This window comes from Pieris napi, chromosome 11 (genome assembly GCF_905475465.1).
Source record: "Pieris napi chromosome 11, ilPieNapi1.2, whole genome shotgun sequence".
Taxonomy (NCBI): domain Eukaryota; kingdom Metazoa; phylum Arthropoda; class Insecta; order Lepidoptera; family Pieridae; genus Pieris; species Pieris napi.
Window position 1 is genome coordinate 6037738 of NC_062244.1, and position 19150 is coordinate 6056887.

Sequence of the window (19150 nt, forward strand, 5' to 3'; positions counted from 1 at the left end):
ATTAGTAAATATACAGTACTTTCAAAACTCTTAGCCACAACATATACAATGTATTTTCTACTGTATATGTTACAAGCTATCTATTCTAAAATACATTATAAAGGCAAAGTTCCAAAGATTCCACCATTCCCCCTTTGAATAGCTAGACTAATTCTTTAACCGAGGTAGCTGCCAGCTCGGTCTCCTGTGATGTTGACTAACCTTTTTTTCTTTTTTTTGTGTTATTAAGTCACCCATTCTTGCCATTGTATTTTTTTAATAAAGGTTTGCCAACATGCATTTCAGTAAAACCTTACCATCAAGAAACAAAATAAAAACGAATTGCACACCTTAAAGTGGCAAACTCAGCATGATTTATACTAAAAATATTTGATTATAACAAAGTTTGAAATGTAAAAAACATGTATGTTAAAAGGTCAATATAAGAGTATGTTATATTAAATTCAGAATGTTTCAATATTGATAGTATGTCAGTATTATTCAACTCTTATGTAATATATTAACATTTCATATATAATATTAATGGGGAACAAGCCCGTCAACAGAAGTTAGTTTTCGGTCAGAAATCGGCTATTAAATATAAAATGTTGCATTAGCTCAAGTATTTCTTGCTAAGTCAAAAGTAAAATAATTTGTTTAATTATTTTACCAAATGTGTTGAATGCTTGGTGTGGTCAATTTCTAGTCTGCTTATAGATAATGATCAAAACCTCCGCGTATATTTTTAAGCAATAAATTGTCTATGAATAAAATAGTGTAGACTAAAATAATATTGTCTATGGGTCTGTATAGACTCGTGTTCTTTTTATTTATTATGTGCACCATTTTTATCTTTTAAAACATTGTAGTGAATTTTCCAAATCTTTGAAATTACATTTCTAAAGGTATTTTCGAATGTTAGTGAATACTGTTGTATTGAAAATAATTCCAAATTATACCAAAAGTACTTATTACTGCAGTTTTTAATAAGATTTTTACTTTGAAAAATTTGTATCTGTATACGTGATCTGTTTTAACTCATTGGTTGTTTTAATACACTGGATTCGATTCCCAGGAAAAATCAGGCTTTAGTCAAGAATTCACTTCTAGCTATTTAACCACTACCGTCCACATGCTTTTAGAACTATTGGTTGTATTTCCAACGATACAAGTATTTTTTTTTCTATGTCTAATCTAAAGTTGTGATGTCTTATGACTTTGTGCTGTATCTGTACAAAAATTATAGAAACATTATTTTTGTGACTAATATTGTGTATACATTTTTTTCACCTTACCTTAAAATAAACACAACTATTATTTTTGCAGTTAATATCAAGTTTTTTTTATTATCAAATTATAATTTTAGGATTCATAAAAGTATGGTTGATTTAGTTTTTGTTGCAAATTCTTTACAAATAAAGTCATTAAAATCGGCACATTGGCTTAGAAGAAAACTCCAGTGTAACTTCCAAAGAATATTAATGTAAGGTATCACACAAATTTTAAACCCACATTCTTTATATTGCAACAAGGCATTTCAATAGTCTAAAAAGTTACAAAATATTGTTAGGATATGTCTCAACTATTTTGTTCCATTGATAATTCCTATTGTTTCTCAGAACAATATCCGTGGCCGTAAACAATAAATACTTTCTTGTACAAAATAATGCCAGTATCTATTGACAGTCTCAGAAAGCACAACTCATGTAGCCAGCGATGCGACGGGCACTCATTTTACTTTATTTTGTTGCTGCTAATTCAGTAATGTACGGACATCAAGTTTTTACGGCAAGGCATTCGAGGCCTTACCCACTCCACACAGGATATTATTATAGGCGTTCCAACTCCGAGCCCCGTGTGGTATCAGTGTTTAATCCCAATGATTATAGTGCAATTTTACCAAGAAGTAAATTCCAAACATCAGATTATTTAACAAATTGTGATAACTTTAAAAGAAACATTGACTCAAGTAAAATTTACTACGATAACGATATTGGATACGAAAAAGCAAGAGTGAAATGCAACATCAACAGTGATATTTTAACACAAAAGCCAAATTTGTCTTATGAAGAAAACAAAAGATTTAATAGGGACTCCGACTATCATGTTGATGATGATGACTTAAGAACGGATACAAATATGTATGACGGTTGGCCATATTCGTACCGAAACCGGTATGAGTATAATTTAAATTATGATCCCGAAAACGAAAAAGCAAAAGATAAACGTTATGTTAATGACATAATTGAAAGGGTTATACCCGTTCACGAAGATCATGAAGATGATATTCACGAAAAAGAACGGGAAAAGGAAGATATAAATCCAATGTATGGAAATCAAGCCTTCTTTTCACATATACTTGAAGATTATTTTGATAGAACTAATGAGGAAGACCCACTTATATTTAAAGGACTAAATTACAATAAGGAATTCGATACAGCTCCCTACAAAGATATTCATGGAAGCAATAAACGTTTCAGGCGCTTAAAAACCTACGATACCCATAAAATGCCATATGACTATAATTCAATTAGAGATAAAGTTAAGTATAACGATGAAGACAAATTAGCGGAAATAGGAGAAGAATACAACAAAATCGGGGATGAAAATGATAAATCTACAAAAGATGCAATAAATGAAAGTGATAAAACGGCATATAATTATGACGGTCAAAACTATCGGGGTTTTAAAGATTTTATCGACTCTTTTGTTAATAAATTTGGATCAGAAGACCACAAGAAAAATGTTGATCTTAACATAAATAAAACGATAGATAAAGGAGAAAAAAAGAAAGGTTTTAGAAGAGTATACCACAAAGATGAATATCAGGAAGATAATGAATTTTACGATAATTCAAACAATAGAACTGTTATGACTGAAAGTGGGGGATCTAAATTAAATAATGGCGGATCAGAAGCAATACTCGCATCACGGGCTTCAGCAGTGTTAGGGGACGAAGCAAATGATATTAACAAAGTAGGAAACAAGGCTTTTGCAAAATCTAGACACAGTGAAAGTATTTCTGACGGTAGAAATGGACAAAATCTCGGCCTACAGAAATTTAAACAAGTCGCAAAAAGTAATGCTTGGAAAAATAATGCCGATTACTATGACCACTTGTAATATTTAATTAAGTTGTTTTAAGCTAAGCTAAACTGTTTTAATATAATAAATGTTATTGTAAACATTTTGAATCCTTCTATAAATCAGACAGTGAGTCGAATTTATGCATAATAATAAATTTAATTCGTTTTCAGCGTAACTTTTAGGTACTATTTGCAAAAAGATTTAAAAAGAATAGATTTTACGAAAAATATTTTTGATCCTTGCGTACGAACGATGAAGATAATAAATATATTTGTATATTTACACATTTAGGCCTACTTTTATCGAAGTCGAGAAGTTGTAGTCACTACTACGAGGATACTGACTGGACCGATCATATCGAGACAGTAGGTCATACTAGCCTAAATAGCCAGAAGCATTTTGCCTTAGCGAAAAAAGTTATAGTAAAACGACGTAAAGTTGTTATGCGAAGTAACATAATTATTATATTATGTAGCCAACATGTGATTTAATTTATTTACATAAATTAAAGATATACTTTAAGTTTTTCATAGTCAGTATAAAGAACTATAATGACGTAGCAGTGTTCAGAACATAACAAAAAAAGTAATTTAGCACTGCAGCGACTATAGCCCAAGACGGCACTCTTTCCGCAGAGATTATCTTCTTTTAGCGCTACACCGATATTATATAAATCGCTGAGACGTCGCTGAAAATCGATTAAAATTTACTCGATTAAATTAAATTTTCTCTTAGCTTAATAAAACGTACGAAAATAAAGGACTTCAATCATTTAAACATTTATTTTCACTTTTGTAACGAAACTCGATACAATAAAATTGTTGATATAAAATGTGTTTTAATATAAATAAATGTACTTAATCTGTAATTTATATAAAAATGTATGGATAGAAAGTGCATTACGTTTGTCGCCATGAAATAATAATGTGCGTTTCCCAATTCCCTTTGTAATTTCTTCGATTGAAAGCGTGAAATTCTATCGGCCCCTAAGCGGGTTTTTCACCGGTTCGTCCAATGTTACTACTTCATCCTTTTTTGCATAAGGAATTTGTGGAAATATTGGAAGGTGGCTTAGTAATTTCGTCATCATATTTGAAGTTCTCTCACCGAGCTTCTCCACAAAGCTGCCTAAGTTCCACGGTGACCTTACAGTTCTGACGTAACTAGGACTAAGGAACTCCTTGCTGTCATCGACTTCATCACTTTCATCACTATCATCTCTTCCATGCGTTGTTTCTTCCAATACCTGAGTACTCGTAGAAAACTCTTGATCATAGTCTTCTTCTCTCATTTTCTCAGCTGCATTCCGGATTACTTTTACCGCTATTGGTTTCTTTGGAAAAGTAACTTTTCGTTGTATCAACGATCGTGGTAATTTCGGTTTTGGTGCGGTATCTGCTTTTGGGTTACTTTTAGCCTTGTTCATTCTCGGGCGTTTATAATTATTTTTAATTCTTGGTTCTAGAGGCTTTCTTCCACTAACAAATTCGTCATGATTTATATCAAAATCATAGTCATTGATATTAAAATCTTCATCTTCGTGTTCAGCGGACTCTTGTTTCTCCATCCACTTGTATTTTGATTGATAATCTTCATCGCTGCTTATTTCATGGAATTTAGGAATAGGTTTTTTTACCAATACCTTGTCTTTACTGCTTTTATTATTATTTGTTACGTTTTTAATTGGCTTTTTATCATCAACGGCTCTAATAGTTCGTTTGGTATTAAAATAGTTGTAATGAGCACCATTATGATCTTTAGCAACAACGTCAGGTTTTACATCAGTCTTTCTATCGCAGGACTTATCGGTCGTTTTAAAATTAAGCTTAGCATAACTCATAGTTATTAAAATATTCGCAACCGTTAAGTACAATACTCGTATCTTCATTGTGAACTGGTGCTCAACTAGCGTTCAGATATTGTATCACGCATAAAGTAAACATCGCATGTTTTTAGTTATTGTATTACAAAGTTAAACAATGTATGCGTGAAAATATGTAGTGATTAATATACTTTATTTTGGCAACAAAGATTAATCGGAAATTCACAAAATCGTTCAGTGGTTCAAATAATAATTAATTTTACAAAAGTCATCTTTTGTAAAATTAATTATCAATTGAATCATTGTCATCATTTTGTGCACGAAGTATAGTTTTATATTATTTTTTTGTCTTTACGTTATTGTAACACACTAACGCGGAATGCGAAATTTATGTTATGGAGTGAATGAAATAAAGAAACAAATATTTATGACTCGCAATAGCATAATATTGCATTGTGTTTTTGTTTGCTTGTTTATAAATCTTCACTCTATAAATAAATACAGGAAATGTCATATAAAATCGTTGAATCGTATACTGTACGTTAGTTTATCATCATATCGCGATGGAGATCTATTTTGGAACTCTCTTAGTGTTCTTGTATTTTCAATGTATTTCTTCGTCACCAATGAACTATGTCTATTACGAAAATCCAGATTTGGGATACGTCGCTTCTTTAAGTGGATCCGCTGCTTATACTAAGACACGGCTTAACGGACCAAAAAAATTTTTCGTCGGTAATACCAATCAAAAATATATGAAGCTGGCGAATGAAGAAGCTATTAACTCTTTATTTAGCATAGGTAAATTATCGCCAAAAATGTTTGATCCAGTGATTGACACTAATAACGTAAACGCCCCCAAGCCTACTGAAGATGATACAAGGCAAGTCAAACAACCAGAAGTTATAAATAAAGACTTAAGATTTGTTGAAATTGATCAGACAAAAAAATCTAGAGACAGTGACGTCAATCAACAGAACTCGAAATTCAGAATGGCTCCTGATTCTAACATTAAAGAAGTTCAAAAACCTCATGAGGATAAACCTATGAATCAAAAAAGTTATTTCGAATACAGATTAAAGCAAAATAAACATAAAGCTAACTTCAAAACTGTTCCAAAGCTACAATACGAGTTTAACCAACCACCTGTTAAAAAAACTCAACTGCCAATTCAAAAGTTCGGTGAGAAACCGTTACCCAAACCCAACAGAGACATGACGTATAAACAAAGTGATAAGAAATATAATGTTCAAGCAATGACAACGATTTTAGATGATATGACTCAAAAAGCTTTAGAACGCTATGAACAAAAGCAGGATAATCAAAAAAGAGACACGCAATCAACAATCAATGAAGAATATATGAAACCCACAATTAATCAGCCGTTCAGTAGAGACAATCGAGTGAAATTTCTTGATTCTAAGCACATCCCCGCACGTATTGGAAAGTATGAAGAAAGTTTGAGTGGAAGACCATATGCCTTGTTCTACAGGGGTTTAGAAAATCTTGACCATCGTGATTTTTATACAGGTTCCGTAGATAAGTCTGTTCATAATAATATGGTTGAATCTAAAACGCTCGTGAAAGATGTAACTTTAGATAGGGAGCGAAAAAGAAAAGCAAGAAAAATATCAAACATTAAATTAAATCGGAAAAATTTAGATTCGAACTTAATATAGATCTTCTCAAATAATACGGGAAATGTTAATGCAAATGTGCCTTGATATTTTATTTTTAGGGGATCAAAATTTCTTCAGTTTGAAATTGCATAAAGTATTTTATTGTATTAATATCTTGTATTATTCTAAATAAAAGATATGTTAATAAGCGAGTTTATTTAAATAAATGCCTATGTACCGAAATAATTCTTAACTTAATTTAATTATTAACTGATAAATTTTTTGGATGTAATGAAATCTAAAATCAATGAACCGATTTAAAAATATTTTACCATTATAAAGACACATTATTATTAGCGAGTAACGTATGATATATTATTACAAATAGCGTAGCGGAACATCAATAATAAATTTTGCAAAAATGGGCTAAAAATCCTCTTAAAGATTAAAAGTAACAACCGTTGTGATAGATGCTCTTACGAGATAGCATATGTCTATCTTTTAAGGTAATCAATTTAAAGCATTATTAGTTTTTTTTATAAACATGATATTAACCCATATCCAAATAAATATGCTAATCATCAAAAGTGTTTAATTTTGAACAATAATATTATAGACATCAATAGATTAAAATGAATATCTTAGGAGATATTAAGAGTTTTGAAATAACTTCGAAACAAAATGTTGTTCACATACTATGCACGCATATTTATATTAAGTGTAAAAATTTAACGCAGATGAAACCGCAAGGAACATATTAGGTTTTGTGTTTAAAAACGATGTAATATTAAGTATATCTAGTAGTAAAAATAATTTTAGCAAACGGGAAAATAATATGTTTCTATAATAAAATAATCTGATACGCTCCGAAGATATCATAATTAATATAACTGGAGCGTGACAGGTGACTTCGGAATGCAGCTCTTGATAGGTAAGTACATCTCGGATTTTAAACTATGTATTTTCACCCACACACAGGACCTTGAAGAAACTTGAAGTATTATGGATAAATATAATATTACTTATTAAATAAGTGTAATGATAATCTATGTATACATGTTTTAAATTGTTCCAAACTCTTTTATAAAATAATTATAACTAAATCGAAATGTTTTAATTGATATTGTTTTCTAATTCTAATCTAAGCTAGAATAATGTTCCATATTGTATTCGTTTTAGTTTTGCTTTTACTCTGCAAGGACAGTTTTATCAAACTATTATTTACTATTTGCGTAACCAACTGAGCTACCACCGAGAAACCAACCAGTTACTTATTAATAGTTTCTAACGGGTAAACGTGCAGACATGCACTGAACGAATAATATGCTTTTCAGTAACATTGACACAGAAGTCCATTGCCCAATTATTAGCGCAAGATGTCAATGTCCATTTTCTTGCTATATAAATATTTGTTGTGACCTTTACTATCATTTCTGCAAGAAACCACTAACATGGTACGTCGCATTGTTCTATTATTGGTTATTGCTTATGGATCGTGCATGAAAATGCAGGAGACCGTAGAAAGGACAGTTATGGTTAGAACTTCAGGGTCTGACCTGCAACCGGCTGCCACTGGCTTCATTTATAAAAGAGGGACCAATGGAGAAGCGGTCGTTACCAAATTGGGGCAGAGTGAAGTCATGGAACAGTTATCAAAACTTTATAAGCCCCAAGAATTCGCTGGTTCTTCAAAAGACATTGGCTCATTTGAAAAACAAAATGAACCAACAAAACTGGATAAAATCATTCCCGTCAAAGAAAACACAGATGTTGACGGAATAGCTGATGATGAGTATAAAAAAATAATTGATGATTACGCCACTAATTTTGATGATTATTTGAAGAACTTGGGCAGTTTTAAAGAATACAATAATAAAGAATTCGGGTTTGATGTCAATCATGATTACGATCCAAAAGGTTTCAATGATTACGATACTAAAAAATATGAAAGTTACTACTTGACACGAGAAGACCCTTATGGTTATGGTAAGGGGTATAAGGACGAGGGATATAAAAATGAATATAAAGTACCCCAGAATGTTGCATTTCGTTACAAAAACAATGAAGAAGATAACAAAAAAGAAAACCGCTTCTATGGAGACGAGTATAAGCATCACAGAGGAACACCAAGCGGTAATGGATACGAACAAACATCAAATAGAGCAGATGAAAAAGATTCAGATGAAAATGATAGCACCTCATCAAATGAAGAAAGTACCACAAACTCCTACGCAGACTATGGAACCAAAAGCGGACTTGCTACTAGCAAAAGATATGACTACAAAGCCGACCAATAATCTAGGACTAATTACTGTATTGTTGTTATTTTTCGTAGTTTTGTAAATATGTATGTAAATGTTGACAATATAACCTTAGACTTACACTACGATTTTCTTTCATAATTTGAAAGTTTCATTTTAATTTATTATTATTGTAACTGATTTTAAATATGAAACTCCGCTGTGGATGTGTGACTTTAAATTCCTACAGTTATTAAAAAATACGAAAAAGAGACCTAGTTTCTTTATTTAAGCCTGTGTGTTGAAAATGGTGGAGATTTCTATATTTTTAACTACATAAATACATCAGTTAATTATATTTTAGCACTTATTATTAATATTTTAGTAAGTAAGCTGTCGACTGAAGTTTTCGAACCATTTCAACTTAGGGTCCTTCAAGAAAAGAGCGTACCAATTCTTAAAAGGCCGGCCAGGCACTTTCGAGCGTTCTGGCAATGTGAGAGTCTATCGGCGGCGGCAGCTTAACATCATCAGCCTCCTGCCCGTTTGTGTGCATCATATATCTATTAATGAATTATTATGATATACCCAATGTTTATTAAATTAATAAAATAATGTTTGGCTGTTTGACCGTGTTACCCTAAAAGGGTAAAAAACGTTAAGTACCTAGTAAGCTTTTTTTTAAATTACATATTTACCCATGTCCATGTATACGCAATCTCTTATTCATAAATAATTAGTTAGTCAGATAGTGCGCATACACTGCAATAAAAACAGAGATAGATGAGTGAGAGATAAAGACAATAGTATCTAGTCTCTAATCTGATGACTGATCTAGTTTTTATGAATAAGGAGATAAAGTTCGTATACAATTTTAATGAGTACCTAGATAAATTGACGACACTTATTAAATGAAATACTTTACGAAATTAAATAGATATTAATATAAATATTTAGGTAGCAAATAGGTATCTAATTAAATCTGGTCATTATAATATTAGGGTTTTACTATTTTAAACTTACTTATTTTGATCTTATGTAACAACCATCAATAGTGCGGCATACGTTGTTTAGTCGTAATAGATATAAATTTCTTCACATCTCATTATATAAAATGTTTTGTTTCTAAGTTATTGGACATATACCTACCGACAGGTCTTAGAAGGAAAGACAATTGGGCTATGGCATGCAGCAGACGTTACAGCTGTTTAGCGGGTGCAAGTTGAAGGTATATTTGTATATTGAGTAGGTGTGGTAAACAAAGATTTATTTCCGACATAGAAATATACAGTATTTACAATATTCTTAACCTACATAGTAATAATAATTAAAAATAAAAAACTAAAACAAATTTAAAAAGTTGGTCTCTGTGACAGTGTACCTTTAATGCGGGCACAATTTCCTCGCTGTATTGCGATTGCGATTTATTCGTTGAGCGAGGAAAGCACCAGCTCTGGTACCAAGTACTATCTACCAGGCGGAAACCTAAATCTTTAGTTAGTGCTGGTGCACTTGGACCCTACAGCCCAAGAGTTCGAGAGCCCAAAATCAAAGTTGCAGGAAAGTTGAAATTTGAGCCGTTTATTATTTTATAATATATATAAATATGTTACGAGTACTTGTAAGAAATAACCTGTGGCTCTAAAGCCCTAGTTGTTCTTGGTCTAAGATCTATATATTTGTTTAAATTCCAAGATAAATACCAAACTGTTTGGGCCAGTAAACAGACTTATATGCCACACACATCGTCGCTTTCTGGGTTTTAGTTACCTCACATACATAGAAAATCGAAATCGATCTCACGATCTTAGGGTTTAGAGACGCTAACACCTAGCCAGGATAAAACGGCATACTACATAACCATGTACGTGTATAGATTACCGTTTGAATATGCAATACACAACACAATAATAAAAGTTCTCTATATAATTGTAATAATTGAAAACCACGTGAAAACCCAAATGTAATACCGTACATTATAATATATATTATCATACCTAATACACTTTTAAATCGACCACCGAAACAATGGCAACATTTTTTTATCATTTCTTTGTCACCTCTAACCTCGCGTCAATAAACTGTTACATGGCTATACGAACGGCACTCATGGTCTTTTCATATTGAACTATTCAGTGATTGCTTAAGATATAAATATTGAGCAATCGCGTTATGAAATTATTACAGCACAGGTTGTGGAACGATACACATCTCAACATGAAGCTACCACTTGCAATTTTACTTGTGGCATCCATTGCGACAGCCATACAAATCGGCGTTCCTGCGGCTTCAAGTTATGTCTACAGAAACGACAATAACGGCCCAGCCAGTCTGCTACAATTAGGACATTTCGCGCAGCCCCAATTCCTTCCACAGTTGCAAGCACCTCTTGCTCCAGTAAAAGCCCTGGAGGCTTACGATTTAGCTCCCCTCCCGCTACCGTACCTTGCAGCTAAACCCATTGTTATCGAGGATGCTGAGGAGGATTCTGATGAATCACAAGAAGATGGTCTAATTGGGCTTAGCCATGAAGGAGCTGGCGGTAGCGACTATGAAGAGAAACACCATAAAGCTCACGGTGAAAAGGGAAGTAAGGGCTACCATTCTAAAGGGCACTTTGCAAAGGGACAAGCTGGTAGCTATGGAGAAGCTCACAATGAAGGACATCATAGCGAAGCAAGTGGAGAAAAAGGCGCCCATCACGACGAAGCCGATGCTTATGGAAAACATCACAAGTCAGGTAAAAACTATAAGGGTGGAGATCACGGACACAAGAAATACCACAGCAAGGGTGAGGACATAACTGGATACCATAAAGTATTCAACAAGGATGAGTTCAAGAAAGATCATGACTTCTACGATGTAGCTGACAATAGCGGCCATTACAACAAACATGGTTCCGAGAAGAAACATTACAGCGAAGAAGATGGTGGTCATGCGGAGGGTGGAAAGGGATCTTCAGGTTATGAAAAAGGAGATTTTGGTAAATCTGGTTACCATAACAAAGGACATGTAGATGATGGTGAATCAGCTCACGAAAGCAAGGAAGGTGAAGAGAGTCACTACAACCATAGCGAGGATTTCGGGAAAAAAGGCGGTAATAGTCACGAAAAAGAGTATGAATATGAAGACGTTGATCACGAAGATGATGAATAAATACTAGTTAATTAAAATTTGTTATGTTTGATACTAATGATGCTGTGATTTTTTAATTTTTAAAAGGAATAAAGAAGTTGATATGAATTGTGGTGTATTTTCTTAGTTTTTTATAACATTTTAAGAGGAGTTGAGTAGTCTACTAACTTCAGTTGCCTATGCCATCGCCTCATTTGTTTGAAAAAAGAAATGAATTTATCACTGCTGTATAAAAATTATTCAACGTTTTAAAATCTCTGTTAAAAATTATCTCTACAAATATAATATCTCTAGTCTCTATAATATACTAAGAAGGCTTTTTTAGACGTTACAAAAAAGTCTCACGGAAGTTTCTTCTACAATAAGTTTTCATGAATTGTCACTTAAATATTTTCACATTATAATAAGATCTCAATAGATTGGTTATAGGTCAACTCGTAGTTAAATTCATCTATGAATAAAATATACTGATAAGTTTTTTTTATGTAATAGGCAAACGGGCAGGAGGCCCATCTGATGTTAAGTGACAGCGCCGCCCATGGACACTCACATTGCCAGAAGGCTTGCAAGTGTGTTGCCAGCCTTTAAAAAAGTTTTGCAATTAAAGTTGCAGAATGAAAAAAATATGTTAATATTGTTATTACATTTATTTATATATTTATTATTATTTATTTATATTATAACTTCCATATTAGTCAGTTATATATTGATCTCGGAGCTGACGGAACAAACTAACATAAGCACCCCGCGTGCCGGGGCCCGTTCAACACTCGCCGTGGTCTTTACAAATGTGTGGGCTCAATTCCAACATCCACGCTGTCCACTACCATTTGGTCCTTTAAAACCAGACCATCCCAATTCATAAAATACTGGTATCCCTTAACGTCAGGTAAGCCTCCTGCCGTTTACCCCTCTAAAAAAAACAAGTTAAACCTTATTTTGTTGGTGGTCTACGAAAAATTTGTGATTACTTCCTCACAACCTTGATTTATTATTTCGATTTCTATTAATTTGTTTATGGTTATAAAGAAACAATGCCGTCTCGAACAAGGTGAATTGATTGAATTAACTAGAACGTTCAATTAATTTACAAATATTGAAAGTTAACTGGTAATCTTAATTAAAATAGATTTTATATATTTTTAAATTATTTGAAGTAATTTATAGGTTATGAAAAACAATATAAGGCACAGAAGGCTGATCACGTAGTTGTCTGTAAAAACTAATTTATCCATTTTTAATTATTATTATTGTTACTATGTAGGTTAATAATTTGTAAAAGGGTTTATCTGTGTGATATTTAATAAATGAATGCCCGATGCCACATTGGATAGAGGACGCTTAAAAATGAACGTTCTTCGTTTAGTTCCGAGACATCTAGGAAAAACATATAAAGGGGTGTGCCTAATGTTTTAGTTATAGGTTAATGCACCCACTTATAATGCCATTATGGCATATAGTATTTTCACAGAAAGGTATTGAATAATAATAATATCTACTAATTGATTTGACTACTGATTGGCCAAATAAATATTATTGTATAGCAAGTATTATATAGTAAGTAATATTTGAGAGATGTAATTATAATATTTAGGTATAAAATGTTTGTAATTATATCTATTAATCATTATAGTTTGTTTTATTAGGAAGTAAAAAGTCTTAAACTATGCTGTAGATCTTTTGGAATGTAGAGAAAGTAAATTATGAATATTTTGACCGTCGATGTCATCTCGAAATGGTGTTCCTACCTTTAAATTTCTTTATTAACTTTGAAATGCTCTAACATAATGATAAAGAAACAAATAACTTAAACAGACTGAAAACACAAATAAAATGTAAAATACTACGAATGTTCGAAACACTCAATTGTCGGATTTCCGGCCCCCCTCAGCCCTGAGGTCTGAGTCCTGGGCACTGGTTAGAGAAATTACAAACTCCGCAAAAACATAAGCACATCTGGAGTAGGTACGTAATACGAGGATAAAGTATCTTAGGTTATTTCTTTAAGATTCCGATTCTTAACCAAATCCTTGGTTAGAACCAATCGATACGCAATTGGACATATTGATTAACCAATCAATAGACCATAACGCCAATCTGAACATCTTAAAAAAACACCCTTGACCACTAAATAGCTATATAAACTAAACAATGGACATGTATGTCAGTGTCGCAAGCCATTTCAATTGCGAAAGGTATCGCAAAAAGCAAAATGCAAAAGAAAATAGTCGTGTTGACATTGATCTACTATTGGGTTAAAGCTACGCCCTTGAATGCCGATTCCGATGATTTTACGGACATATCTAATTTGAAATACGACTCGAAAGATCTAGAAGACTATTTGAACTATCTTGAAGATGAACAAAGTAATAATAACGCTAAAAAGAAATCATCGAACAAAGGATCAAAAATAAACTACAATATTGAGGATTTAAAAAAGTTTTTTAAAAGCCTTGGATTGAAAGATGATGGTTCATACGATGATAGCGAAACTTACAGTCTTACTGAAGGCGCCGCAGCTAAGGCCGTGGGCATTACAGGTAAAGAGAATAGAACTTACAAAAAGGGATCCAAAACAAGAGGTTTTCATAGAGTTCAACATAAGGATGAATATAAGAAGGATAAAGAATTCTATGAAGACGACGAAGTTAGTGGTGCAATAGATAAAGTTGGCGCAAAAGGTTTCGGCTACGACGTAGCAAAAGGCAATGGTTTTGATAAAGGACGTTTCCATCGCGTTCGGAAAACGGGCATCTTTGAAAAACAAGGACTTTCAGATAAAGGAAAAGCTGAGAAAGATTTTAGTGCTTATGAGAAGAAATTTGACAATTATTTTGACAGTGATAAATAACTAATAACCTTATTCACATAGTAACCTTATAGCACATCGATAAAACCAATTAGTAGTTCACAGTTTGTTATACTTGTAGGAATAAATAAAACAATAAATTACGTCTGACGCATTTCATTGATTTGCAAACTTGATTTCCGTAATAATTTATGATACCCGTACAACATGCATTTATTACAAATAAGTAACACTGTTGCAGTTAGTCCTATATAGTGGCTTGTACACATTAGAAGGGGCATCCATTATGGGAGCTATAAAGTTATGTATTTACACTGGTAAGTAAAGTTTTGCTATTTGCCTTCATTGTCAGGTTTTAAAGATTGTACAGAATTTATGTTGTAATTTAAAGTATTATTTATAAAATTTCTTTTTTTAGCGTTTATTTTCGCTGCTTTCATTGAAGCTTCGCCGTATAAATATTTCCATAAGAACATTGATTCCGCTAACAAAGTAAGGAGACAAATTCCATTAGACGACATGGATCCCTTCTATTTAAGCTATGAATCAGATCCGTATACTTCAAGTGTCCAGAACTTTGGTTTAATGGTACCTCCACCAATAAACAATGAAGTTCCAGGTGCTCAGAAAGCTTATAGTTGCTCCTTAATAAATTGCGGCCCTGAAACCCAAACAGAGGCTGTTTGCGCCTGCAATTTTAATACTGGCAAAGTTGTCTCCTTTAAGAATCAGTGTGATGTAGATAAACACAACTGTAGATTTGATACAGGTAAGTTATAAAAGCAATTTAGACAGTAAAAGTGTCAAAGTATATAATACACAATTGTGAAAAAAAAACAAATTCAATAAAATAAAGGTATGGTACAAAACATTCATAAAATACAAAAATATACAAGCAATTCGTATCACAATCTTACAAAAAGATTTTGGGTACTTGCGTCCCGGAGCATTGAATTAGATCTTTATTTCATTTAAATTTTCGTAATATACTTAAAAATATTGAATTATAAAAAACACAAACAAAAATAACCAATTTATATCTTAAATCTTATTTCCAGAATTTAGGGTCATTTTACAGGAGATTTGCCCATGGGAGTTTCAGTCGAGACGAGACAACAAGCCGATGAATTTTGACTACACCAACTCAAAATACTATAATTGAATAAAACGCTAAAATAGCAGTACTTATTAGTTTCACCCGAGATAATATAGTCATAGCGTGATGTTATATTATACTGCCTGGACTATCTATAACAAAATAATAAGAGTATGAAATACTTCCTTTCATATTAAAATCTACCACTTCCAATGTACTAAAATACGATGTAAATAAACGAAATTAAACCTATAACTAAGTAAAATTTTGACAATACACTATAAAGGTGATATATTTCTGTAGTATAGTTAAATACCAATATCAAGGTACCTTCCTATCCCTTGAAAGGCAAATCAATTGTTATGCAATCGTAAATGCAATGTTAAAAAGATTCTATACATTCGTTTCTATAGGTTTCACGAGTTTCATGATAAAATAATAGACATGCAATGAAAAACAAATCTACTAAAAATTATAGCTATATTGGGATGGCGTCTCTGATAAGCTAAAATCCACCCCACCATATTATTTAATCTAAGGAAAAATTCAAGATTCAATAATTTGAGGTTTTATTAAAACTTACTTCATATCTTTACAACATAAACAATTGAGTGTGAATTTAATTTTCTTGATTTAATATTTTTGTAGATAGCATTAAACGATATCAGCGTTTGTAATTTTTTACGGAGTTAGTATGCGTCCCCATAGTAACTTGTGTGTCGATTTTGCGCCTACGTCAGTAGCGCCTTCGCCGTATGTCTCTACATAAACAGTCGACATGTGAAATGATTTGTTTAAATATATATTATTCAGTTCTGATCTTATTTATCTTTAGTAAATCAATAATACCGATGTCAATTTCAAGATCTAAATATAACTTAAAGTACAAACATTAATTTTTCTTCATTTTTCTATCTTGTATTACAATAATTTTCTATAAACAACTGAAAATTATACATCTAAAATTCGTAACAGAGAACTTTTAATTGTCTTAAGCGATTTTAATGACGAAGTTGGGTGGGAGAACTGCATCAGACGATGGCATTCGCAAAATAGACGCAAAGGACGACCTTGGTATTGGAAATAATAGAAAGAGGTTGCTGCTGGCAATAATTATGGACACTACATCTAAATACCATACTAGGCGTTTATACACGTTGACATCACCGGATATTAGTTTCCGTAACTAGATTGACTACATATTAATATGAACAAGGTGGAGAAGCCCTGTTACATTCGATGCCTGGAGCCAACTGTAAGACAGATCACGATCTTCTAATTATCAATCTGAGACTCAAACTTCCAAGACCGAATGCAAAAAATCATAGGTGGTTTTAGCATTATCTGCTTCCGTGCCTACTACAGATAATGGACCAGAATACCCTTTGAGCAATGATTTGAAGCAAGCACGAAAAACCGCTCTTGGAGATTAGGAATAAAGATTCTGATTCTAAATGGACACAGAACAAAGAAATAAAGGGTTTTTCAACAAGAACTTTGTTTTCTAAAACAAAATAAAACAAAGAATTTAGAGGAAAATGAATAAAATTTTTATTGTATTACAAAGAGAAAAGTTTGGCAATTATGAATGAAAAATGATATCTGGCAAATGTCCACCACGACCACGCTGACAGATGTTGATTCTTTCATCAAAATTTTTAATCACTTTTTGGCAAAATGGAGGGTCTATTTCGTTAATGACATCACGGATTTTGAGTTTTAAGGCTGCAATCGATTCGATTGGCTCCGTATAGACTCTGTCTTTAACATAGCCCCACAAAAAATAATCCAGTGGTGTTAAATCACACGATCTGGTTGGCCACTTAACAGCTGAATTTCGCGAAATTATGCGCTCGGGAAATTTGGTTTGCAATAAATTGATCGTTTCATTGGCTGTGTGACATGTGGCACCGTCCTGTTGAAACCACATTTCAGTGATATCCATGTCATCAATAATAGGCCAAAATTTAGTGGTTAACATCTCGCGATACCGTGATCCATTGACTGTTACCGCATTTCCAGCCTCATCTTCGAAAAAAAACGGCCCAATCACGCCTCCAGACCACATAGTGCACCACACAGTAACACGTTGAGTATGCAAAGCCTTCTCAATAATTGCTTTAGGATTTTCAGAAGCCCAAATGCGACAATTTTGCTTGTTGACGTACCCTGACAAATGAAAATGGGCTTCGTCTGAAAAAATGATTTTTTCAGAAAAACCAGCAGGTTGTTCCTGAATGAACTGAGCGAATCTGCGGCGATTTGAATGGTCGATCAGCTTTAATTCCTGCACCAGTTGAATCTTGTAAGGCTTCAAAGCCAAATCCTTTCGCAAAATTCGCCATGTTGTGCTTTTGGATAACCCCAATTGTTGAGAACGTCGTGAAATTGACAAATTTTGATCTTCTTCAACACTGTGGCTCACGGCGGCGATGTTTTCTGTTGAACGACCCGGTCGAACACGTGTTGGTGTTGGCACATTTTGTACCGAGCCTGTCGACTCAAATTTCGCGACCAAATTCTTAACAGCGGTCTCAGAAGGACGATTATGCTGGCCGAAAATATCACGAATTTTACGAAATGTAACTTTAACAGAACCACCATTTTTATAGTGGATTTGAATTATTTTAATGCGATTTTCGAGCGAAATTGAATTCATTGTAATAATTGCCAAAGCACCTGCTACGAATACCGCCAAAAACTAAATGTCAAAACTATCACGTTCTCGGTGTTGCCACAATTGAAAAACAAACTTCTTGTTGAAATACCCTTTATATTGTAGGTGATTGATTAACGTGTCGTATTGAAACAGTGATGTGTTCTGACAAGAACATATCAGAATAGTTACGGTCGTGTGTTCTGAAAAGAACAGTTTCATCGTGTCGTAAGACACGGTAAGTTGCCCTGACAAGGGCAGTTGTCAAACGTTTTCGTCGTGAAACAAGAATAATATGTCCTGAAAAGGACAGTTGTTAGACGTTTAGTCGTGATACGATAATTTGTCCTGAAAAGGACAGTTTTAGCGTTATCGTAAGGCTACGATACCGAAGTGTTCTGAGATGAACACGTTCGTACGCTTCGGCGGCTGCGTGCAGAAAAAGGCCAACTTTTTGCCGCGCCGCATTTTTATCGCCTACTCTGGTACCTGCGCAACCAATCAACGCTCCGCATCTTGGCACCACATGTCAATATTAGTTGTAAGTGTAGGATAATTTTTAAGTATAATTGTACACAGTTTTGTAAATAAAATCATTCATTCATTCACTATTCCATCTTCACCTCTTCTCTACAAGTAATTAGGGAGTTTTATTTTAACATCGACCAAGTAATTCTGAACGAGTCAACCTCAAGCAAACATCCCTA

General features: G+C 33.1%; 4 protein-coding genes across 4 annotated transcripts; 3 read left to right on the forward strand and 1 right to left on the reverse strand.

Annotated features, from left to right (window-relative positions):
* The first annotated feature begins 1743 nt into the window (after nucleotides 1-1743).
* Nucleotides 1744-3102, forward strand: LOC125054073 (protein dopey homolog PFC0245c-like). The gene has a single exon (XM_047655749.1). The coding sequence runs from the start codon at nucleotides 1744-1746 to the stop codon at nucleotides 3100-3102; it is 1359 nt and encodes a 452-aa protein (XP_047511705.1).
* Nucleotides 3103-3880: 778 nt separating this feature from the next.
* On the reverse strand, nucleotides 3881-4968 carry LOC125053936. Its single transcript, XM_047655567.1, has one exon. The coding sequence runs from the start codon at nucleotides 4952-4954 to the stop codon at nucleotides 4043-4045; it is 912 nt and encodes a 303-aa protein (XP_047511523.1). The 5' UTR covers nucleotides 4955-4968; the 3' UTR covers nucleotides 3881-4042.
* Nucleotides 4969-10945: 5977 nt separating this feature from the next.
* On the forward strand, nucleotides 10946-11962 carry LOC125054050 (knob-associated histidine-rich protein-like). The gene has a single exon (XM_047655719.1). The coding sequence runs from the start codon at nucleotides 10965-10967 to the stop codon at nucleotides 11901-11903; it is 939 nt and encodes a 312-aa protein (XP_047511675.1). The 5' UTR covers nucleotides 10946-10964; the 3' UTR covers nucleotides 11904-11962.
* Nucleotides 11963-14094: 2132 nt separating this feature from the next.
* LOC125054074 lies at nucleotides 14095-14733 on the forward strand. Its single transcript, XM_047655750.1, has one exon. The coding sequence runs from the start codon at nucleotides 14095-14097 to the stop codon at nucleotides 14731-14733; it is 639 nt and encodes a 212-aa protein (XP_047511706.1).
* Nucleotides 14734-19150: the final 4417 nt, after the last annotated feature.